The sequence below is a fragment of the Trachurus japonicus genome, chromosome 5, assembly GCF_045865225.1.
Source record: "Trachurus japonicus isolate A0001 chromosome 5, Traja_1.0".
Lineage (NCBI taxonomy): Eukaryota > Metazoa > Chordata > Actinopteri > Carangiformes > Carangidae > Trachurus > Trachurus japonicus.
Genome location: NC_140911.1, coordinates 30063711 through 30089168, shown reverse-complemented (window position 1 = coordinate 30089168; position 25458 = coordinate 30063711). Strand labels below are relative to the sequence as shown.

The window sequence follows — 25458 nt, the reverse complement described above, 5'->3', positions numbered from 1 at the left end:
CACCACGGGCGACGATGCTAACCGTTTCGCCAAGAGGTCAATGACCACTTGGCAAGTGGATTAGCACGTCTTTTATGAATGAGTGAGTTTAACTTCAGTAGGGGAGCGCCGGGTCGATTGATACACGGGACGATTGATACACAGCGATTTCCTCGAAAACCACACAAGCTTGAGCCGTCAGATTTCGTCACTACCTTCAGCACTCAACACCTACCAATCCCGGGAAAGCTCGTGAAATGACGTCACGCCATTCAGAAGTTATTAGCGCGAACCGGTTTTTAACTACGGAAAGTAAAATCTTAGTTTTTTTGTGATCAAAAGTTGTATTGTGTGTTTCATGTAATAATTATATGACCTAACAACAGATGAATTCGTACATGAACAGGTCCTAAACTATGCAATGTTATAGCAAGCAAATTTAGAGGCAAAACAGGTTTAAGTGTCAGTAGGGACGATTCATACAGCTGTTTCAAATGTCCCTCACGCCACCATGCATAGTAATGGTGGTCACATGCACGATCAATATCTGTATAAATCACCAAATTAATAGCCTAACTGTTTTGCAATGAACAACAACCGATTTGAATGAACGACATGTATTTTTAATAAACACCACATATTTTTAATGAACAAAACGTGTTTATGACATGAATCAGCAAAGTGAGGGAAAAATGCAGAGGGTAAAATGACAATATGTTCAACTGTGTATCCATAAACATGACTTAGGACAGGGCAATAAGTAAATTAAATGAAAATGCAGTCGTCCAACAACTCGTACACAAGAAGAAAGGTGAGTTTAATCGAAATGCGGATCTTGACAATCACGCACGGGACAAAAATATTTGTTTGACCTATTTATATTGTGAGAAATTATGTGACATTTTGGCAATGACGAGTACACTAGTATGTTGTCCGATATGCTTCATAAAAACGAGAGTAAGGTCAGTAGTTTCTGTTTAAAACATGCTGTTTCAACCGTCCCTCCTATGTGCTTCAAACGACCCGCATAGGTGGGGCGTTTGAGACAAATGTCAACTTACGTTCAAAGTTATAAAACAGCGCGATCATCCAACATATGTGTTAAATTACACTTGTAACTAAAAGAATACACATGTGAGTTGTTGATCACATGATAAAAATGCTTGTGTACATCTTTGAAAAAGACGTTTAACTGAAAAGTGTATCAATCGACCCGGCGCTCCCCTACCGCTAACTGCCACGCACTGTCACTTCTCCTTCCTGGTACCTTGTGACTGTGGCTATACCCGTGGACCTCCGTTACACTCACCCCCTAAATTCACTCCACCCAGGGCATCCGGGTCACGGCACCAATGTGACCGATGTTGTTCTGGCCTGCGACGATGCTAACCGTTTCGCCAAGAGGTCAATGACCACTTGGCAAGTGGATTAGCACGTCTTTTATGGGTGAGCGAGTTTAACTTTAGTACCGCTAACCGCCACACGCTGTCAGTCCTCCTTACTGGTACCTCATGACTGTGGCTATACCAGCAGACCTCTGTTACATATAGACTATACACATATTTTTGATAAGATTAGATTGTACAGCTGTTTCAGTCCTGCAGAAAAAACTACAGCAAAGGCAAAGTGTAAATGAACTGATCTGATGTGAAAAATGTACAATGACTTGACAAAAAATTCTCACTGTAAAGAAAAGTAAAGAAAACCAGTCCTAAATGTTGGTAGATTTAAAAGAAAAATACAAAATCTAATAATAAGCACAATCTGGGTTAAAAGTAAAAAGAAAAAAAGAGAGAGAGCAGTATAGATTTAGCCTATTGACTTTGTACAGAAACGTGCAATAGCTCATTGTCAATGTGAAGCACCGAGAGGAAGAAGACAAACAAATCACCTCATTATCTCACAGGGATCTGGAGCCATACTATACACTGCTGACACACACTGCAGTCAGGTTGATAATTAAACTAATTAAAGTTCCCAGACAAAACAACTGTCAAAAGTGGCAGAGTGAGAGCCTTTAATGTGTCTCTTCTGTCCTACTGTATTACAGCAGCCGGCCTAGAGAAATGGACTGCAGACGTTCACGTGGGCCTGCGTCTCGACACGGGCTGACGAAATGTAATGAGTCCATGCTGGAGATCCGATCCAAAATGACTATAGTGAGCTGGGACTTTAAATGCAGTGAGTTATGGAGTAATAATTACACTGGTGTCCCAGATTTAGTTGCTGGCAGTTCTCATTGCGAAAATATTTTGGTATATGCAAAATTCAGCATGTAGTGTCTCAGTTGGATTCCTGACCCAGTTCATAACGTTTGTCCACTTAAAGTCCCAGTTTGTGAACACGGCCTCATCAACACTGGCATCCAAACACTGTCATATTTCATATAGATTCACATACTTTTCCATTTTAAATGGTTGGATGTTGCCTATGAAGTCAGACTGCTCAGGTATTGATATGAGTTCAGTCAGGACTAGTATCTTTGCCCTGCTTACAGTACATTCACTATTCTCATCTGTCTGTGTCACACTTCATAAATTGTTCTCCTCTCCCCTGCTGTCAGCTGTTTTGGGTGTGTTTGCTGTGAGCCTTCTCCACTTCTACCACCTCTGGTCCTCATATCCAATCAGGCCAAGCCCGTCATCCTTCCTTATCACATCCACATTCACATCCACTACTGCTCTTCGTATCTCCACGACGACCACCACCAGTGACTTCTCACAGCCTCAGCCTCATTTTCACATGATGACATCATGGTGTGGTCTAATTACATTTCCTCTCTTGTTTTCTACATGGCAATAAAAGTTTATTAGTTTAACTCTCTTGATTCAAATATATTTACATCATAGCTGCAGTATATCACAGTGATATAAACCGTACATGCTGAGCCAGAGGGCATTCTCTTTTTTTTTTCCGAAATGGTACAGCCTCAGTCACAAACTCACCAAATGTTGCTGTTGATGGGAAGCCAAGAGTGAAATTCTTATTTGTCCTAACAAATAATTAAACAGCTCATTGCTCTCTGCAAAATCTTTGATAATTAGCAGCTCAGTCTCATAAGCAAAATGGTTATGTTTCTGTGCAGAATGTTTTTTTTTTAATTCATTCATTTTCCTCCCTTCCTTCAGACATTCATCATCTTCAGGCACGCACTGGACAGACGGACAGACAGATAGACAGACAGATGTTTGACCTCAGAAAGGTAGCTAAGCCACTTCAGAGCAATAATAATTCAAGATCAAAAAAGCATAAGAAAAGAAAGCATCACAAACAAAAGGACTTGGGGGGCCTGAACTAGAATAGTATTTCCAAATATGAAACATTAAAACTCTTTGTGTGAGAGAAGTCACATCCTCATTCTCTGCTTTAAATCTTCCTCAGATCACTCGTGACAGATATGCCATCTTTTGTTACTTCAGCACACATGAAAATCCTTCAACTATTAGTGACAGATTCATAAAATAACCGCATTGTCTTCCACTTTAGATCTGAATGCCGCTGAATCTCTTGTGCCACATAATGCAAAGTTAGAGGGGGATTAGAGATGTCTGATGCTAAATATTTGAATTAATTTGGGAGGATTAGGGAGTAGGCTCCGGCTCCCTTGAGGTATAATGGACTTATCCTTCACTAATATGACCGCATCATTTTAGTTTAAGTTTTATTTGTTTTTCATTGAACTATCATTTGTCCTTCGGATACGAAGAAATCAGAACATGGATCATTTTGGAACCTAAGTGTGGTCGGGCGGTCTCAGGTCTTAAGAGTTTATGTCTCTCATGAACCCTACAAACCTGCCTTCAAGTCACAGAATGTTTACCTACGACACCATGGAAAGCCTGTTCTGTCAGATTGTGTTATTGTAGCAGCTTGTAAAAATCCATTTTTGGCTTTGGGATTAGAACCTGGGCAACATCACCCCCCACCCCCCACCCTCCACCCCCTCTGTCTGAGAAACATGCAGCTACCTCTGACTCTGTGTTATAACCTCACAGCTGCACATGTGCTGTTTCTGCAGCAGGAGCAAAGAGCTGGAGCGTTATTCAACTGACTGACCACTGACGTGACTCATCTACTAGTCACAGCTAAAAAACCCTTTTAGACCAAATATACTATTTCTGGACTACACTAAGGTTCTAAATTTACCCACATAGAACAACCTGAACAACCTTTTCTTTTTTTTTTTTGAACACTTGGGGGCAGTGGGGGAAGCTGCAAACACAACATTAACATATTATCACCTTATAAAGTTGTTCTGGTGAATGTGACAGCAAATTGTTGCCTATTAGCAACTCAATGTGCAATACTATAAATATTCATTAAGGTCGTGTTGCTGGCCACCTGGCAAATGTTGAGTCCAGAATTCATTTTTCCTTGAAGCTCGGTTTTCTCTCTCTCTATAAACTGATGGTTCTCAAAGTGGGGTCCGGGGACCCCCAGGGGTCCTGGAGAGGGTTCAAGGGGGTCCTCAACTGTTTCTTGAAATTGTACCACTTTTTCTAGAATTTCTTTTACTTTTTTCTTCTTTTTTTTTTCGAGAAATGTTTCCACTTTTTTTTAGAATTGTTTTTGAGAAATTTTACTGCTTTTTTTTCTAGAAAATTTTTAACTTTTTTTAATATAAATCTTACCATTTTTTCCAGAAATTTCTCTACAATATTTCCAAAAAAATCATGCCACTGACCCTCATTTGAACGTAAATTGACTAAAAAAGTAATGTTCTTCAGTCTCAAACATTTGTGTATTTCTGGTGTTTGCTTCAAAATTTTGTCCAATGGGGGTCCGAGGTCTAATTTGTGTCAATTTAGGGGTCCTTGATGTAAAGAAGTTTGAGAACCACTGATGTAAACTACCAAATGCTAAACTATGTTCATCAACTAGTCGCTAACTTTGGGGCAAGATACTCTACTATGATAAGACTGTTCATTACAAGCCGTGCCAATGACATGAAAAGGTATAGCTACACTTCCTGTCTCCTTAGTGGGCGTGGTCGGCTGTATCCTCACCTCGTGTTGTAAATGTGTGGGTCGATAAGTTGTCTGTAGGGGAAAGTGAGCTAATTATATTTTTATGATGACTTTATATATGTATACTAACAATTTAGCATCACAAAAATTAGTAAACACAGGTGTTCGCGGCTTTACCAAGGAGATCTGTGCCAGATCTGGCGAGAGTGTGTTGTTGAGACAGAGACAGTTCATTTTCTCCTGATTCTTCCGTCTGGAATTTGTCCATTTTAGTGTCAGAATGTGCAAAAGATGAAAAATGAATCCAATATTTACTTCAGTGACTATGGAGCAAAAGAATCGAACATCATCTGATGCTCACGTTCACTTCTCCCGTTGAAGTCAATAGACTCAACACCTGCTGCTGGTCTCCTAACGGGGCGGGGTGGAGGCGACACCCACGTGACACAGATACAGGAAACTGACTCATAGTGGGGCGTCTTGTTTATAAACCGTCTTTGCTTTGGGGAGAGATGGATCCTGTTTCTGTGTGTTAGCTCTCTGCTGACCGTCTGCCCGGCCCGCCGCCTCTGAGACACAGTTTGAAAGTGGGAGGATGGGTGTATTGATAAAGGTATCTGATGGAATTTTTTGGTTTACCTCATTATATTTGTGGCTCTTTTCCTGCCTCTTTTTTATGTTCATTTGTTTGTAGTAATCGTGCCTACAATTATTTTATGCATCTATTTATTTAATTTTTTCATTTTCATTAATGGTCATTCATTAAAAAATCTGCTGTGACTCTATCATCCTGTTATACCATGCCCTGTTACACTGTTAAAATAATAATTGTAAAAAAAAAAAAAAGAGGAAGAGAGGAAGGATGACCAAAACATTCAAGCTGCTAAATGATGCTGAATATCCTCCGTAAAGCTGAAAGGAGCTGTATAGACTAGTGATCATTTCTGTGGTATCACTGTCACTCACAGTCATGTAATCCATTTCTAATATAAAACCACTGAATAGTGCAGCTAAAACATCGGGACATGCATTAATACATCCACATTAATTAAATACTAATTCATTGAATCTTTGTTGGGATTTTCAAAAGGTAAAATATCATTGGCAAAATAGATATCACTGTTTTTTTGGTTTGGTTTCTAAATCTGTTTTGTGCAACTGTCAGCTATGTGGCCACCTACTTGATGTATTCTGGACGAGGAGGAGGAAACACAGAGAGCACTGGTGTGGGAGTTCTCACTAAAACTGTACCTCAGCTTGTGGGATTGTTGGTTCAAAGGAAAAAAAGAAGCTCCTTCAAGAAACTCCACATACAAATCTTTAAAACAAAAAGACATTTCATCATTATTTCATGGCTACATCAAAGGCAGAGTCTTCACCACAGAGAAACAAACCAAACTGCATGAAGAAATTGAACATTTTGTTTTTTTAAAGTGGCCCCAAAATTATCTTTTTTGATTTGTTTCTATTTTGTGTTTGTTCACTGAGGTGCAGAATCAGCGCAACGTTGCACAGCGTTGGTATGAACACTGAGCGTTATGGTTAATTTATGATTATGCTTTTCTCTTCCGTTCTGTCTCCCCCTCCTTCTCTCACACACTGCTCTCCCTCCCTCCCTCCCTCTCTCAGCTGTGGCTTCTCAGGACCAGGCCATCACTGCAGACAGAAGGAGGGTAGGATCTATAAATAGAAAGTGAACCAATTATAAAGCAGATGTTCCCCTGTATGATGGTGGGAGAAACATTGTCACCGGGGGGGGGTCTGTGGTATTCTCACTATCTCTCTCCGAGCCCCTGCTCTTTGTTGTTTCATTCTCTGCCTCAGAGTCGCTCTTTGACTGTCTCGCTTCTCTCTGACTCCGTCTGGCTCTCTCCTCCCTCTTTCAGCACAATCTTAATCTTAACACCTCCCACATTATTTCTTTTAAACGCTGAGGATTTTTTTCCCCCCCTGACTTGGTGTTACCTTCATGTACGAACCCAGACGTATGATTTAACTAGCACATCTCAATTCTCTGTTTAAAGGGATAGTTCACCCAAAATTCAAATTTCACTCATTATCTACTCACCCTCATGTCGACTAAGAGCTGTGAGAATTGTCAGAGTCCTCCATGAGTTACAGGGGGGTCCGCGCAGCCATATGATGGTTGTCAATGGATACCAACTTTCTTTGTCCAAAAAGACACACAAAAAACATCCAAATACCTCCATACTGCTCGTCTGTAATGTCCCTCTTGTATTGAAGCCCCGACATGAGAAATTGTTCAGAAAAAAAATTACATAAGTCTATATTTCAAGCTTGTTTGTAGCGGAAGCTCCCAGTGTCTCGGTTCACTGCTCTTCCTGTGTCAGTGGAAATCACGCGAGATTTGCACTGACCGGCGGAACAATTTCTCATGTCGGGGCTTCAATACAAGAGGGACATTACAGACGAGCACTATGGAGGTATTTGGATGTTTTTTGGTGTGTCTTTTTGGACGAAGAAAGTTGGTATCCATTGACAACCATTATATGGACAAATACTGCTGTGCGAACCCCCCTGTAACTCAGAGAAGGCACGGAGTACTCTGAAAATTCTCACAGCTCTTAGTCGACATGAGGGTGAGTAGATAATGAGTGAAATTTGAATTTTGGGTGAACTATCCCTTTAAATCTTTCAATAAATCTCATCTCCTCAGCCTGACTGGCAGCTCTGTAACAGACTGTGGCATATAACACCTATTTGTTGCTGTCTGTTTATATCTCTCTAAAGTGTGTTTACATCACTGGGTTGTTTAACACAGTTCTGACTTGTGTTATTATATAATGCAGTAACATGAATGATTATCATTCCTCAAACAATCCTACATGAACAGGGATTATCATTATGAGAAAATGGACTGATAAGATTTCTTGCTGAATATTAAAGGGGGAAAAAAAGATCTAATTTATACTTTTAATTCTGGGTTGGAGAAGCCATTTGGGACTTGGTGAATAAGCATAATTTAAAAGATATAGAATCGCCCCCGGTTACCAACACTTTAATCAGCGCTGCCATCTTTCTGGAATGTGAGGGGAAATCCTCTTCAATAACAGGTTTTTCTCATATTATCCCTGTAATCTGGGACGGATCAATCAGTGTCTGTGAACTATTTGTAAACAGAGACATATCTCTTACACAAAGCGGGATGTGAACCCAATAAGAGACTAATCCCAGAGCCACAATAAACCAAAGACACTGCTTTTATGAGAAAATGCCACAGGTGATTTTTTTTTTTTCCCTGTCGAAACACCAGATGTACAAATGAAAACAACTTTTATAATCCTAAAATCCATGAAGTCTGCCTCCGCTTTATTATAAAAGGTCAAAAATATTTCCAGGCTTTATGTCTCCATGAAATACCAGTTCTTATTTTGAACTTGAACTCAACACAACATTGTCTCTTCCTCCTTTTGCCTCCTTGCCATGGCTATCTATCTTTCCCTCCCACTCTGTTCTCTCCCTCGCTGTAATCGTAATTCCGCTTGTCTTCAGCCTTATTATCACCTTGATCGGCAACAATGTGCCCATCAACGATTTGGAAGGTGAGTGATAAGGCTGAGTTAGATATGCTGCAGCGAGGCAGAGGCCCGATCCATGCTAAGTAGGTTAAGGGGGTAAATCTTCAGGTCTCCGGAGGCTGAGCGTTTTCCCTCCGCGCCTCTCTCCCTGTCAGCGTTTGACAAGCTCACCAAGGCTGAGCTGAAAAATACCCAAAGCATCCACCTCCGCTGCTCTCTGTACTGCCATGCTCTCCGTCACTCGCTGCCATGATCTATTCTTTACTGTCTGTCTCCGCTTTGGTCCACACATTTCTTTCTAGTCCTTCCATCTCCCACATCTTCCTCTTTCCGGGCGGAATCTCCTGTCTTCTACACACAAGTGTGCACTCGTGCGTGCGTCCGCTCTGCTCTGGCTTCCACACACCCTTTAGTCGCACGCATCAACAGTTCAAAAACTAAACATTTACCCCATATATCTTTGTATTTATGAAGCCTGCAGTAACGTGGATAGCCTGTAGGCCAGCATAACTGACGCTGCATCTTGGCTGCAATTTGCAACATGACTCAGTGGAGTTGATGTGAAACTTTGTGACAGATGACACAGCCACACTTGACTCACAGTAACAGTGAAGCGTAGCCTAATTCAAATTAAGCTATGCTTAAAATAAATCATACAAGTGATTTATTTTAAGAAGAAGGCAATAGGCGTTCTCAGCTACCTGTTAACAGTGATGAGTGTTTTGATGCATGTGAATAATTGTGAATGAAGGGAAAACGTGTTGGGTGGTGTTCTAAAAAGCTTTGTTTAGGAGAAGCTCTGGGCAGGACTTACATCCTCCTCACTAGCTCCTGTCAGAAAGGATGGATATAGCTTTGTGCTGTGTACATTTTCTGTGTAACATTAGCTGTGAAAGAACACAGCACTTGCTCGAGATAAGAGCCCATGATTCATTACAGCTAATAGGAAGTGACCGATATATTAGTGGGCACTTCAGCAAAAGAACTGAGTGATGGCCAGGTCTCAGAGTATGAAAGATCATGAGTCCAGAGGATCATTAAACACTTCATCAATCAAGGTGAACAATGGCTAAAACTGGAAGTTCTCAGCTCTGGACCGGTCTGCCACTGATTTACATCCTGACTCCTGTTCAGCTGCTGCAGTGCAGCCCAGGAGCCGCCTTCATTCAGGCTTGAAAAGGAACCACTCAACCAACGTTACTCACAAATGTCAATGAGAAGTCATTCCAGCAGGGCAAATTAAACCGTAATATCACACCTGCTCTTGTCAGAATGTAAACTAGGGCTGCAACTATTAGTTTCATTATCGATTAATCTGACGATTATTTAAAGGGATACAAGGAGTTTCGGAAAGCAAAGTATTTTCACACTACATTTCTCATGAGCCTCCACGCGCACGGTGAAATTCTTGGACCGACACAAGACAGACGAAAGCGAAAACATTTGCCAAGAATGTTTTCATTAATCAAGAATGAAAGTCGGAGGTTCGAAGACGATCAGCTACCGTTGTAGTTCCGATAAACGATGGCAACTAGCGATTCAGCTGTGTTATTCCCATGACCCACCGGGCAGCGCCCGGGAAACCAGGAAACGAAATGCTGGGCGAGTCGACCACTAAATAATAATATCAAAATAACTATAAAGACAAAACAATATATTTATCAAAAATGGACCCATTAACAAGTGTTGGTAATGTAGATTCATCCACATTAATATGAGACTCTTTTATATATTCTTTATATCTTTAAACAATTTATCGACTAGTTGTTTGGTCAATAAAATGTTTAAAATGTTGAAAAACGCCAATTAGTGTTTCCTAAACCACAAGATGATGTCCTCGAATGTCTTGTTTTGTCCACAAACCAAAGAGAGAAAATATTCACATTTAAGAAGCTGAAATCAGAGAATTTGGACTTTTTTTCTTAAAAAAACTACTCAAACCGATTAGTCCATTATCAAAATAGTTGACGATTAATTTAATAATCGATTATTGTGCAATTCATTGTTGCAGCTAAAATTTAAACATTTAGACACCAGACGTGGGCAAACTTTTTGACTGGAGAGCGTTTGTGCGAACTAAAATAAATTACATGAAAAAGCCATTACCTCAAAGTAAAAGAAAACAAATGGGCCATATACTGTATGGCCCGTGGACCAGGACTTCCTGTGGATATACTTGATAAAGACACGGCAGAGTAAGGTACACACTGACGTCAGTTCCTCACAGCGGCTCGTCTCTGCCAACACCTGCTGTGGATGCTATGAATAGTCAGAGCTGTCATACAGCTGGGAGGTAAGAACATGGATTTCTTGAAAATTGAAAGACTGACAGAATTAACACCAATCTATATGATGCACCACCAGATACTGGAAATACATGTATGAGTCACATGTCTCTGGTCCCTGGTTCTATTTTTAGTACAGTTTGTCAGCCTGGACAGAATCCTGAGGACTGTGAAGGATATCCTGGTGAACTATTCATATTTAGTTGTGTATTTCATTCACAAAATCATGTGCTTGATTATAGACACCCCGCTGCTTCGTCTCCCTTTAGCCTTTGTGCGGTATGTGAAAACGTATGCCTGAATTCACTCTGAATCTGTTTGTGATGGAGTCAATTTCACAGAAGCTTTTTTTTTTTTAGCGGTGTTTTAGATGCTTTTGTTTTTCATGTGAATGCATCCTTGGCAGATGCTGACTGTGTTTGTAACTCAGATGCGTGACAGTATTTACTGGGTTTATGTGGAAGGTTGACTGTTGAGTAAAATCATTATAAAACTACAGGAGTAGAAGAAAATCTGATAATGGAAAATGCGCATCGCTGGTTTGGCCCCGGCGGCTCTGGGTGGAGCAGCGCTGCCTACCTCTGTGAGGTGAGGGTTGGGGTTGAAGCCGCACTGGGTGCACACCATGGAGCGACACTGTGTGCAGGTGTTGCAGTTGGGCCTGTCGTCCCCGGTGCCCGTCAGGTCGGCGGTTTTGCAGACGGGGCACAGTTTGCTGCTGGGCATGGGCGCGATCTGAGGCACGGAGTAAGGGGAGGTGGGGACGCTGCCTCGGTCCGGGGACGCAGAAGGGGACCTCCCAGTCCTGCTGCTACCCACGTCCACCTGCAGACTCTTCCTGGCCACGTGACCCTGGCCCTGCTCTCCTGGAGGTGCTGCATGCTGAGGGGTATCATGGGAGGCTAGCCGGTCCCCTGTCCCTTGACCACTCTGGACTCCGGCTTTAGGTCCAGGGTCTGACGGTGGTGGTCTAACAGGGATGGAAAAGACAACGGAAAAGACAGTGGACATTAGACCTCTAGTCTTAAAGTTGACTAATATTTATTAGCAAAAACCATCTAAAACAGCTAATTTAAAGGGGACGCCATTGCCATAATCCCTATAGTTTTAGGAGTAGGTTTGTTACCTTTACTTGTCGGTGCAAGCTGTTTTGAGATCGGCAGGGCAGAGACGTGAGCTGCATGGTATTTCCATGTTTCCCTCATCAAACTAAATACACAATCCAACAACTCCAAAACACTCTCATTGACAAGTTGTGACCTGCACATTCACCACGCTATGAAAAAATAAACGTACAATTATGTAACATTACAACACATGAAGCAAATACTCAAAACTTGCTTCTGAAATCAGTCCGCCCAGTAGCTGTGTCTGGAATGTAGTTCTGGCTATGCATTTGCCTTGAAAACAACTCTGTCTCGTAATGTTACGTTATTATCTCATAGCGTGGTGAATGTGCAGGTCACAACTTGCCCACGGGAGCGTTTTGGAGTTGTTGGATTGTGTATTTGATGAGGGAAACGTGGAAATACCATATGACTCGGTAGCGTCAGCTGAGCAGCTCGTATCTCTGCCCCGCCAATCTAAAAACAGTTTGCACCGACAATTAAAGGTAACAAACCTACTCCTAAAACTCTCTAGGGATTATGGCAATGGGCAAATTTTCCAAAATGTTGAAATATCCCTTTAAGGTTGATACACTGTACATTGAAAAAGCGAAAAAACAATAGTTTAACAGAACAAGCTCAAGTCAAACTCTGTTGGTTAGCTCTTTAACCACATGGATTAAACAGGACCCAAAAATGCAGAAACCAAAACAAAACCGGTAAGGTGAAAGAAAAGATTTATTAGAACTCATGGAAATACCAGGAACACACAGGGAAAAACTAAGAAAGACAGGGCATGGACCCAGGACATCAACACAGACAAACCAACAAGGGACAATGGGAAAACACTGAGGCTAAATACATGAGGGAACAAGACACAGGTGGGACAGGAGGTCATCACAGGAAGGAACACACAGGACGACGACAGGAACTTCAAAATAAAACAGGAACTAAACGGCAGCTAACCCTCCTCCAGGCCATGTGTATTTATTTTCAATGACGTTGGCGAGAAGGAAAGATGTCTGTCAAGACATCCACAGAACATCTAGAAGGGTGCAGAATAAATTTATTAATTTTACTGGGAAAAAATTATAGTATAGAAATAATTGTTTTATCAATTTTGACGGGTCCAAAACATATGAATATTTACACCTGGTTACGTTGGCAACGTCAACATAAAATGATTTCTGTGCCAACAGCGTTAGTACGTTGACGTCACGTGAGGTGGAGCTCAGGGGGAGCCAGATCCTGATAGCTCTGTGGAGAAAATGTCATTGTGCTAATGCTAATGCTAATGCTAACTAACAGTCAACCGGTACTGTAACGTTTCCGGTGCAGGCGTGATGCTGGGGGTTTGTCGGGTTCGTCAGCAGGTGAGTTAATGTGAAATGCTTCAGATGCGTTTCCAGTCTGCTGTCAACACCGGAGCTGCTGTCAACAACAATTACAGTAGCATTAGCTAAACTTTAGTTACTAGCTGCTCCCTATAGAGTGCCGAAGCGGAAGCAGGAAGTAACGGCCCCAATGGGTCCTCAACTCGGAAAAAGGCTCCATGTAAATGAATGGGAGTTAAAGTTTTATTTCGTGATCCGATTGAATTGTGCCATGTAAAAAAAATATGACCTCTACCTGTTCAAAACATCACGTTTCATGCACAGAAGTCAGCAGTTTATCGTAAAACGGCAACGGAAGAATGTATTGTGTGACAACCGCTCTAGGACTACAAAATCTGGTGTCCCACAAAAAATACGTCACCAACTGACACGGGAAAGGGCGGCATTTGGTGTGTGACGTCACCTACGCGACTTGTAGTCTTTCTGGTTACGGATTCTTCGGAATTTTATAGTTTTACAACAAACTGCTGATTTCTCTGCATGAAACGTGATGTTTTAAATAAGTAGAGGTCATATTTTTTTCTTATGGCACAATTCAATCAGATCACGAAATAAAACTTATTTACTTACATGGAGCCTTTTTCTGAGTTGAGGACCCATGTGGCCGTTACTTCCTGCTTCCGCTTCGGCACTCTGTAGGCGTACCAGGCAACCAGTACAATTGAAGGTTGGAGCGAGAGCGGGCAAGTGTGCGAGTGGTACTCACGGTACTGAAAAAAGGCAGGTACCGTTGTATTTTTTGCGTGCCAGCATCGACTTGGTACCAAAGTATCGGTTCTCGTGACAACCTTATAGCCTACCACTAACTTACATTGTGTTGCTTTAAGTTCCAAATCTTGCATTTCCTTTTTAAAACTCCATTATTACATGTTGGTACAGTACACACCACATCTGTGTTCAGGGTCAACTACAAACCTTTAAAGCTTCATGAGTGTATCTCTTTCCTGGTCGTGACACTGATGCTGACAAACAGACACACAAACACAAACACCTGCCAAAATACTCAAAACCACCTCTGTGGCGGGTCGTGCTATAGTGGCTGTCTCTCTGCCGCACACACACATTACACACAAACACACACACTGGGTGAAAACAATACCAGCCACATGCTGTCATAGCTAATAAATTTGAAAACACAGAATCTCCTGAATCAGCTGCAGTTGTGCATGACTCTGGGATTTGTGTGCACGGATTGTCTACGGTTGTGACATGTGCACCCTTATTTTTACATATATTAATACCTTCTTATTTTACTATTTCTATCCCTTACATTTCATTTCTTATTGCATTTCATTCCACTTCTTATTTTCCGCGGCAGTCTGCTCACACAAAACGCCTCACAGCATTATGCTGCACTTTTCACTTTGTGTACGTGACAAAGAAAACCTTTGAATCCTTGAACTCTTTTCTTATTCTCACACAAACAGAAATGTACAAATGCAAGGAGTGGAAAAATCCTCTGCCCTCAGCAGTCCCTTAATCACACACACACGCACACACACATTTCATTGCTATGGTCACAAACTGTCCATCTTTGGACACTGCTGCATTCCCATCAATCTGTGACATTAAATCACATACTACATTTATGGATGTACCTGAAACTGAAACTGGCTTTTACCCACACATTTTACACAATATTTTCAAGTGTGGTTTTGTTTCCATCTAACTTCATTGTTCTTTTTGTCAAGCTGCGTTTACATCAGCAGTGATACAGAGAGCAAAATGTAGCCACAACAATCTTTTGAGATGATTGAGAGAAACGCTAAGGGGACTGAAGAGAGAAAAGAAGGTGAGTAAGTGAGTAACAGTGTGTGAGGGAAGGATGGAGTCACTGAGTGTAAGATGAATCTGGCACAGGAAGCTTTGCCTGTTGTGAAAGCCATCTAGTGTTGTAGACCTTGTGACATTTTTAAGCAATGCACATGAAAAATAAAATGCAGCCTTTTGAAGTGCAGCCTATGTTTTAATGAGCTGAATTTGATGTTTTCTTAAATAGCTTTTTATAACTTAATTCCAACAAAGAGCACTACTTGCTCTTGAGTGGTGCGTTTGGAACCCTTCAGCTCCGAGATGCTCTAGGTCCAAATACTATTATAAGATTTCATTGTTGTTCGTGATGTGATATCAGACTACTCAAAACACTGGCAAACAGAGAGGCAGATGTTGAATATTTTATATCGCCTCTATCACTTTCTGTGAAGTGCTCCTTGTGGCTTGTTTTCACTCTTTGAAGCTCTTCTGTTCGGGGCTTCAGTTGTGTGCTTAGAGGCGGCTAAAGGTTGCGTTTCAACTAACACAACTGTTAACTTAAGGTTCACGCTCATTCTGGCCCTTAGGCATAAGTGCCAATAGTTATCAATCTCCAATGGGAACTCTTATCACTGAGGTGCTCTCTCTTCCAATGACTACTAAGATTTCGGTATTATTTGACCTCATATCATTTAAAGGGACAACGAGGAGTTTGTATTTGGTTATAAAACAGTCTCATATTAATGTGAATGAGTCTACATTACCCACGCTTTCGGTTTCCCGGACGCTGCCCGGCGGGTCATGGGAATAACGCCGCCGAATCGCCGTTTATGGTCGGAACTACAGCGGTATCTGATCGTCTTCGAACCTCCGACTTTCATTCTTGATCAATCAAAACATTCTTGGCAAATGTTTTCGCTTTTGTCCGTCAGGCGGTCCAAGAATTTTTCCGTGCGTGCGGAGGCTCATGGAAATGTAGTGTGAAAATACTACGCTTTCCAAAACTCCTCGTTGTCCCTTTAATGTCTTTTTTTTCTTTGGAAATGTTAAATATTCCTTAAGAGGCTCAGCAGCCAATTTTTATAAAAGATGGCAACCTCTCATCACATATATAAACACCCTCACCTCTCTGGACCCCAGCTGAATCGATTTGCATCCCATTTTTATTTTATCATTTTTTCAGTGAGCGCACTGGCTTCCTTTATTTACTTTTTATTTTATCATTATAATTATTAATATTTCTCTTTTGCCTCTCTTTATATTATATTATATTTTTTATTGTATTAATTTGTTTTCTTCTTTCTATTGCTGTACCTATTTATCTTCACCTACTAATTCATTCTTTTTTTACTTTTTTTTTTTTCTTAGGGGAAGTTCATTTTCTGGTTTTTTGTTCTGATGTACCATATAGAAAAAGAATAACTTTAGATCTGTGATACCTGTAAAATGCTGGTCTCCAATAAAAAAAATGCCAACAGTTGTACAGGAGTGGAGGATTTCCACTGTCATAACCACTTAGAGCTAGTTTTGTCCTGCACGTCATCTTAAAAAGACATCCACAGTGAGAGAAGGGTGGAAATAAAGGAGTTAAAACAGAGCACGTTAACAATTGTGAGTCACTGCTGACGACTGGAGCCACTGCACAACTCCTAACCTTTTTCCACTTTCTACAGGAGTCCTGCGTTCGCCGTACTGATTGGGAAAATCCAGCACTTTTCAAACCGTCGCTCGATCCTTTATGTTTGAATCTCAGCCCAGTCCTGACAGTGTGCTGGCAGAGGCTCCCGCTCCTGTCTGATGCTAAACTGGATTTTTGAGGATAATGCTAAAGACATCTTAAGTCTAAATCTACCCAATGTCTTCACAAGATAGAAGGTAGTTTCACATAATAATTATCACTTGAAAAGCAAAGGCACCAAGCGGAGTCTCTTGTGATTTATGCAACGCCTCGGGCTCGGCATAATGAGACACTGAAGAAGACTTTAAACAGGAAGACACCTTTTCAAAAGATTTCTGTAGATATTCATCCATCGGCAAACGGGAGTCCGCTGAGAGCGACTTGTGGTTTTGTGTCTAAAGCGGTACAAGTTGCTCTCTGTATCGCAAACTGGATAGTGACGGGTTTGCAAGCTGCCAATCTTTTGTAACCGGAGCTCCATGTGAAACTCTCCGTTGTACTGGAGGCAAAGAGAAAAAAAAAAGAGTCAAATTCTCTACACAGCCTCAATAATACAAGTGACAGTATCCCAGTGTTACTGTTTAAAATGTAAACACGTATCACACGCTAATGAGGAGTGGATAAGGAGATTGATACACATGTCATATCTGTTTAGGAAACACAAAGCTACACACAACTGTAGCTGGGAACAGCTATTGACTGATAACTTTTAAAGGTGCTGGTAGGAAGATTTTGGAAAGAGCAAGGCTTCATGTTCCCCCTTGTTTACAGAGTGTATGCTAAGCTAAGCTGCTAGCTGTGGCTTCATATTGGGACAGACACAAGAGTGGTATTCATTTAATCATCTGAGTCTCAGATGGAAAGCAAACAAGCCTGTGTCCAGCTACACATGAGGTCAGATAAACTTTATTTGTCCCCAGAGGGATATTCATGTTGGGCAGGTAGTAGAGATGCGCGGATAGGCAATTATTTCATCCGCAACCGCATCACAAAAGTCGTCATCCACCCACCATTGACCGAACCAGCGTTTTTTCAAAACCCGCCCACCATCCGCCCGTTGTTGTATATCTAATATATATTATGTATATATTTTTCCTAATTGGTTCAACCGCCACCCGCCCGAATCTAATTAAAATATATTTTGTTTGTCATGTCATTCGCCCGACCCGCGGTTCATCCACTCCGCGGATGTGCCCGCAAACCGCACATCTCTAGCAGGTAGTGCCACATGACTGCAAGGCAGAATCACATTAACACAAGCAGACGACCAACCAACGGCCGAATAACAGTAACATAGATAGGCAGCACCCCATCATGTTTGAAAGAAAAAAAATGCACCCAACTTGAGAAAAAAAAAAAAAAAAAAATGAAAACAGGGATCCAGACTGCCCCTAAATGGAGGCATTTTGCCCCTAAAATTTGAGACAGTGCAAGTAATTTTTTCATCTGCTTGGCACATGTGCAACCAGTAGATGTGCTTTTTTTTAACACTCAAAGAATCTGAAATCTGTCATTACAGGTGTCAGGCCCAGGTGTTGAGGATGATGAATGAAAAGGAAAGGTGAATATTTGCTTTGCAAGTCGATTTGTGCCCCTAAATTATCTGTTTGTGCTCCTTTATTAATAGACAAGTAAGAAGCTTTACTTCCACCTGCTCCTTTTCGGACACTGTTCTTTTGTTTGTATTCTGTTTTTTGTTTCTAAATTTTATTTTTTTATGTTTGAAATAAATAAATAATTCATTCATTCATATACAGAAAAAAACATATATATATATATACAGTATATAGACTTTATCTGTACTATATTATATGAATGAATGAATGTATGTATTTATTTCGAGCATAAAAAAATAAAATATACAAAAAAGGGTAGAATTATATATCCAACCATACGCAACGATAGACAATGGGTCACATGTGCGACAATGATTAAAATTAAAGCAGATATCAGTGGCACGGCCGTTTCGGCTAATGCTGTGTTCAAGGCAGGCTTTTGAAACCGTAAGTTACAGCTTCAAGTCACAACTACGACTTGGTAGCGTTCCAGGTAACCCGTAGCTCGTGTTTTTACCGTCCTGTTGTCTGTGAAAGTCACTATAACGGCCACTCGTAACTTCCGACCCGTGAACTCGTACCAGATCGAACTGGTATGACTTCACAGGAAGGAAAAACACAAAGTACGAGTTTCCTTGAACGCACCATGAGTTAGCAGCCCCCGCCCTTGTCAGGCATCAATTGGTCCTCGTGCTACGTCACCACATTCATGCGCATCCCTTGGCTGCACACACAGCCCTTCATGCCGTTCTCTCCCCTCATTGGATAACACTTGTATCCCACAAGGAAAATTTTCTCCTCGGGTTACAGCAGAGCAGAGTGACGGAGAGACTCGTGTTTAGGCTGAAATACTTCATGTAAGTGATTGCTGACGGAAAATAGGACTATTTAGGACTTATATTAACAAAAACATTCCACTGATATCTGCTTTAATGATAAATTGAGAAGACTGCAGCACCGACACAGCCCAGCTCACAGGCAGCACAGGGCCAGCAGACAGATGAGTGTACATAAAACACTGACTAACGTTATAAGGAAGGGGATCCACAACAGCAGCCCCCCCCCGACCACCACCCACTGGGCGGAGGGGATGCAGTGGGAACCAGGGTAGCTTACCCCACTGTATGCTAACATGCATGAGTATATAAACTAATAAGTATACAGAGGACATAATGTTTTAAACAGACTCTATCTGCACTGTCAACCAGGACAAGTGGGACCTGACAAGACAAGCAACATTTCTCAGAGTACAGAGTGTCTCCAAACAACGGAGCAGCAGCTTGTGTGTTTTAACACTCTAAAACACACTAAATATTTGATCAATTATCAATTAACAACAGACAAAACAATTCCTGCCCCCTTTCTCAAAGTATCCAGCTTTGTAAAGTGCTGCTGATGTGAAGCCTCAGCAGTTTTTGATCAAAATCTAATGTCAAATCCATTTTCATTTTTAATGTGAGACCATTCTTACAAAATCTAATCAGAGCTAAGCTCAGTGAAACACCAGCAGCCCAGTGTGCCAATTCCTCCGCTGTCCCTCAGCAGCACTGCGCCCACACAACTTTAACTGACAGAACTAACTCTGAGTGGATTAATCAAAGTTCTGACAAACCCATTCGTTTTAAAGAGTCCACTAAACAACACAGACCATTACCACGTCAATAATTAACACACCATTAACAGTCATATGACCAATAAATGTGTATATTCTGCCATTAGAGATGGCTTTACACTGAAATCTGACTTCTTAGACATGTCCCTTGGTATAGGGGAAATTATCTGAAGGAGCCGGATGCAGTATGTCTATATCTGTATCTCTACACTCGAGATACTATATGTTTTCTCATTGATTTATACCTCCATTGGAAATGAACCTGGGTAACTGAGGCCGCCCAATGAAATCTATCTGGTTTCGTCCATTTAATTAAATTCAAAGGTCAAAGCACAAAGGTACCAGATTCATCTGAGGCCTGTTAAAGGCACACAATCCATATGATGTCTCCACATCAACAGTGGACTGTCACTATTGTTGTTGTTTTAACTTTTAAATTTCGATTTAATTTGTTCTGATGTGGCTGCTGGACACCTTGTTCTGCTGGTTTCAACTGCTTTTTATAACTTCTCATTACCATCGCTAAAATGGAACAGAGGGGATTTGATACATGTTCAATAATAATGTCTCTCAAAAGTGATGACAAATGCATCTTTGCTGGCTTTTAAATAGCAAAGAGCAAACAGACACTGTGCCATTGCCTGCATTCACACAAAATGAAAAGGAATCATACAGAAAATGAATGTAATTAAGTTTTCAATTAGCCAGACGTGTGACAGAGGCTCTGACAAATTCCCACATCAAGACTGTTACAAAATGCATCAGAAGTAATTATTTCAGTGTCTCTGACAGAGGTGATGTTATAGGCCACGGCGCCACGTCTTGTTTCATCGTTTAGTTTTGGACCGGCTCCGCAGAATCCTCGAAAAAGACACAAATATTATCCACGGGTGAAAATGCAGGAGTGTCTGAAACTTTACAACCTTCCGTGCATCACATAAGGAAAGGACCACAACTGGTCTTTCAACACTTTGTTTTATGGTGGTTCAGATGAGTAGCAGGTTGCACCAAAACACCCAGTTTATATTTAAATATCCTCGAATCATTAAAGCCACAGAGCTACACATACTTTGGTTTCCATAAAAGTATATACCCAAAGAGCTTTGAGAAACCCAGACAGTTGTTAAACAGCTGCTGTGGCTGAGCTGGATCCTCAAAGACTCTTCAAATCATCTGGGTGAAGAAAATATTCCATCAAAAAATTTTTAAACCTGTTTCTCAAGGTGCAAATCTTTTTTTTTTCAAATCAAAATAAAGATAGCAGCTGGAAATGACACGCCCTTATTAAGTCTGTTAGAGTTAGTTAGTTATTGGTTCATATTGTGCTTTTGTTTTTTTACAAAACAGTATGTTGATGTGTTGAAGCTACGTATATTAATACACAGTCACAGAGAAACAGCTCATAAATACTTTTTTTTCCCTCCAGATGATTCAAATAATATGTGAGGATTCTGCAAAACCTTCAGACCAGCAGGAAGAGTTGTTGTGCGACCTTTGGGGGAGTTTTCAAAGACTTTTCAGATGAATATTTCTTGGAACATCAGAAGCATAGCTGTGACTCCAATGCAACGATAATACACGAAGAGGCACAAGTGTTTGTCTGCTTCCAGCTACACCAGCCAAATCTGTCTGTTCTGCCAGAACACACAGAGTGGCACTGGGGAACCTGAGCGGAGTTCATCTTCGTCACAGCTTCGTCTTTTTGAGATGGACCGGCGTCTAACAGTCTGAGATTGAGGAGGTATTTGTCACAATTTGCACGTATGTGGGACAAACATTTCTTGCATGATTTAAAGCAAATCAAGTGGGCGTAACCCACATTAGCAGGCTTAGAACAAAAAAGTGCTGTAAAATACACTTTGACAAGCTGTGGAACCTGCTATCTTTTTGACGGAGGTGTCTGTGTAACTCTCCGTGTCCTACACAGCTGTCATGGTGTCAGAAATAATGAGCTTTTTGCATTGTTTGTTTGAGTTGCGATGACCATTTGTTATGTGCAGCCTAGTGTTCAGTGCATTCAAGGTAAATTAATTATGAAGACATACAGTTTGTACACTGTGTCTAAAAACATGACTGCATTCATTATTTCTATGAATTCTGATGGGAGTGTGGTTTTGTTTGGTTTGTTTGATTTACATCACTTAATACTTAAAGGGATGGTTCAACATTTTGTCAAATGCGCCTATTGCCATAAACCCAATAGTCTTAGCAGTAGGTTCATTACCTTTAATTGTCAGTGCAAGCTGTTTTTAGATCGGCGGGGCAGAGACGTGAGCTCTGCACGGCACACGGTATTTTCGCCTTTCCCTCGTTAAACTCATCAAATACACAATCCAACAACACACAGTTTTGACCTGCACATTCACCACGCTATGAAATAATAATGGAACATTACGAGACAGAGTTGTTTTCGAGGCAAATGCGTAGCCGGAACTACATTCCAGACACGGCTGCTGGGCGGAGTGATTTCAAAAGCGAAAATAGTTCAGAGTATTTGCTTCATGTGTCGTAATGTTACATAATTATACGTTATTTAATAGTGTGGCGAATGTGTCACAACTTGTCCACGAGAGCATTTTGGAGTTGTTGGATTGTGTATTTAGTTTGATGAGGGAAACACCAAAATACCTGCCTCTGTTGCGTTAGCTGAGCAGCTCACGTCTCTACCCCGCCAATCTAAAAACAGCTTACACTGACAATTAAAGGTAATGAACCTACTCCTAAAACTATAGGGATTATTGCAATAGGCAAATTTAAACTACCCCTTTAACATTATATAAAAAGCAAACTAACATGTATAAAGTAGTTCTCTTAGCATGGTAACATGTGTTGTTGCATGATGGAGGAAGAGGTCATCACGACCTCATTTTCAGAACAGAAAACAATGAGAAGACAATACAATGGGCACATTGTTGACCATGTTGCATATCTGGAGCTTGTCTTTCACACTAGGTAGTACTCAGAATGCCTGTCAGTGGTGGTCATCAGGTCAAGATGACTGTGCACTTAGTCTAAGCTGTTATGACTGGAGAAGAAAACAGCTATTGTGAAGCAGGAGGTTAGAGGCCGACACCCTCAGCTTCATGGACTTCTACATGGGCTCACATTTAGCTCTTTGACTGCAATGAATAAAATATAATACGACCTTAGATAGAGCAACAACAAAAAAAAATGCCTATATGGAAGGCACTGTGAATAAGGTTATATATAGCATATTATGCCCCCATTCATATTAATAGGCCCCACTCATAAAATGCTGCAGCTCATTTTAATTAAGATTAAAGTCTCCTATCTACAGTCTCAACCCAGCCACCGTTTCATTGTTGCTCTCCCTCTCCTGGCTTCTTTGTGGAAGACTATTTTAAGGTAATGCCCACACTGACTGTGCAATGATCTTTAAGAAAAACATTTCATCCGGCCATATGATACAGCTCTCTCACTCTCATCTCTCATCCCTTAGCAGTGCGCTCAGTCTCTCAGCTCTCGCCGTCACTTTATGAGACACCTTGGGCTGGATACCAGAGAGAAATCAAGATATTAAAGAATCATGAGGTTACAAAGGAGCTATGAGCCTTTAAACCTTCCCCATAGCGAATATACAGGACGAGCAGTGAGTGCTTTTATAAACACTGAAGGTACTTGACTATTTGAAGAACGCAGCGTCGATATTGTGTCTTTCAATCACTTTGTGGGACAAAACAAACCAAGCGATAGGCAGGTTCTCCTGTATTAGCTCTGACAAGAATCTATATCTCTATAGACCTACAGTACAGAGACTGTAAGCAGGTGTGGCAAATCTAAGATGACTGTCTCTCTGCATGTGCTTCTTCAGGTCTACAACTGCTCAACTGTGTAATTAAGGCAATATCAGATCTTGTTGGGAGGGTAATCCCTCCCACACACCCACACAGAAAATACAGACCTACGGGCTCACAATAAGTGTGATTACGCACCAATGATCTGGGATAGTTGTTGGAATAGGATAATATTTTACCAGCCTACGTTGCCTTATAGTTCAAGCTAATACAGGGTGTTTCATAAATAATAGTCTGCCATAACGTTGGATGGATGCATTTCTTTATGGTGAGATGCAACACCACTCTTCCAGAAAAAAATGACCCTTCTCTTTGATGGAAAAACACATTTCCATATAGCTCCATATAGGCTAGATCAGATCAGTGAGACAGCTGTGGCATCTACGTTCCGGTCCTGTGCTCACAATGACGCCGGTGATATCTGATGGTAGCACTGTCATCCTACACACGGCTGTCACCAGGACAGACGTGTCCGCATCAGGAGGAAAGGTGATGGCTCACAATGAGTCGGTTATTTACTGACATTCACGTCAGGGCATGTTGAGGAAATCAGCCTGTAATGGAAGCGAGACACTTGGTGCACCTCGCATCATTTACATTTCTAATTTATTTATCACCTGAAGCTATGGGGGCATTATTATTTCTGAGATCCTTTCCCAAGTAGTATCCATATTCACTTGGCACTGCATTTCTCACTACGAGGGGAAATAACGTCGCTCTTCCATTCATGACAGTTAGCTAGTGATGCCTCGGGACAGACACCGTGAAAACGGGCGTAGAAATTTCTATTGAACCGTCTGAAAGCTATAGCCTATTTACGTAGTATTATTGATTCTACATCGGAAGCGTTAGATATTAGGCTATATTTGACCGCGACCCAAACTCACGTTGACTAAACAGGGTGGTGCTGGCAAACAGCAGAAATGGGTCTCAAAAAGGGGGTGGTGAATTGTGTTGACAAGGATATTGAAATAAATAATTAAGCACCCATTCAAGTCTATCTTCACGCAGTCGGTTGATCCTACAGCTATCTACGCTCCACTTCGGACAGATGTACGGTTCACGCCACGCTGCCGTGTCGCCTCCCCCCCAGATATCTCCCCACAGTTTGGCGGTGAAGCGTCCTAGCTATCGCGGCTACCTGTTAATCCCCGGCCCGGGTCCAGCCCCACTTCCTCCGGCGGGCGCTCCATTGCTGGGCTTGATGAGCTGTCCAGAGTCCGGTGGTGCTGAAATGGAAGCCGGAGCCCCTGCTGCAGGGACAGCGGGGCCGGGCTGTCCCGGCTGTCCCTCCCCTTCCATACTCGCCTCGTTCCCCATCGCCTCGGGATAGGTGTCGACGGAGAGAAACGATGTTGTAGGTGGTTCTACAGCTGTGGCAAAAACTCAGATGGAACTCAACGTAGCTCCCCTTCCGCCATCATCACCTACAATTCAGCATCCCGCACGGAGCAGGCGCGCTGACGGAGAGGGAGAGGGAGCGCGCTGACGCAATGGGTGGGAACTTGAGTGGCTCTTACGTGCGCGTTCACGCGGCTCGGTTATCTCAAGTCACCACGCAGATACCTCCGGGCACATTGAGGGCCACTGAGGGCCTCCCCACTTCTACTCTGGTCTGTCTGCTTCGTAAACCATTGCTGTTGGAACCTGAATGATATTTTTTTTTTTTGGCAAGACACACCAAACATTATGGGATGCATGTCTGAAATCTTACTATAGAATTAGAGCTGTAATGCTCATCAATTAGGCCTACAGGCAGGAAAATGAATTTGCAC

General features: G+C 41.6%; 1 protein-coding gene across 3 annotated transcripts in view; it reads right to left on the bottom strand.

Annotated features, from left to right (window-relative positions):
- bsnb (bassoon (presynaptic cytomatrix protein) b) overlaps nt 1-25147 on the bottom strand; it is an 86740-nt gene extending 61593 nt beyond the window's left edge. For 2 of the 3 annotated variants that reach the window (XR_015035865.1, XM_085777317.1), the window contains exons 1-2: nt 24825-25147; nt 11350-11740 (exon numbers count right to left, since the gene is read on the bottom strand). Coding sequence is in view for 1 of the 3 variants with exons in the window: in XM_085777317.1 (XP_085633443.1) it covers nt 11350-11740; nt 24825-25003 (570 nt within the window). In the remaining 2 variants the exon portion in view is untranslated. The remainder of the gene's footprint in view (nt 1-11349; nt 11741-24824) is intronic. The other variant, XR_015035866.1, reaches the window with a different exon arrangement.
- Between the last annotated feature and the right edge of the window lie 311 nt (nt 25148-25458).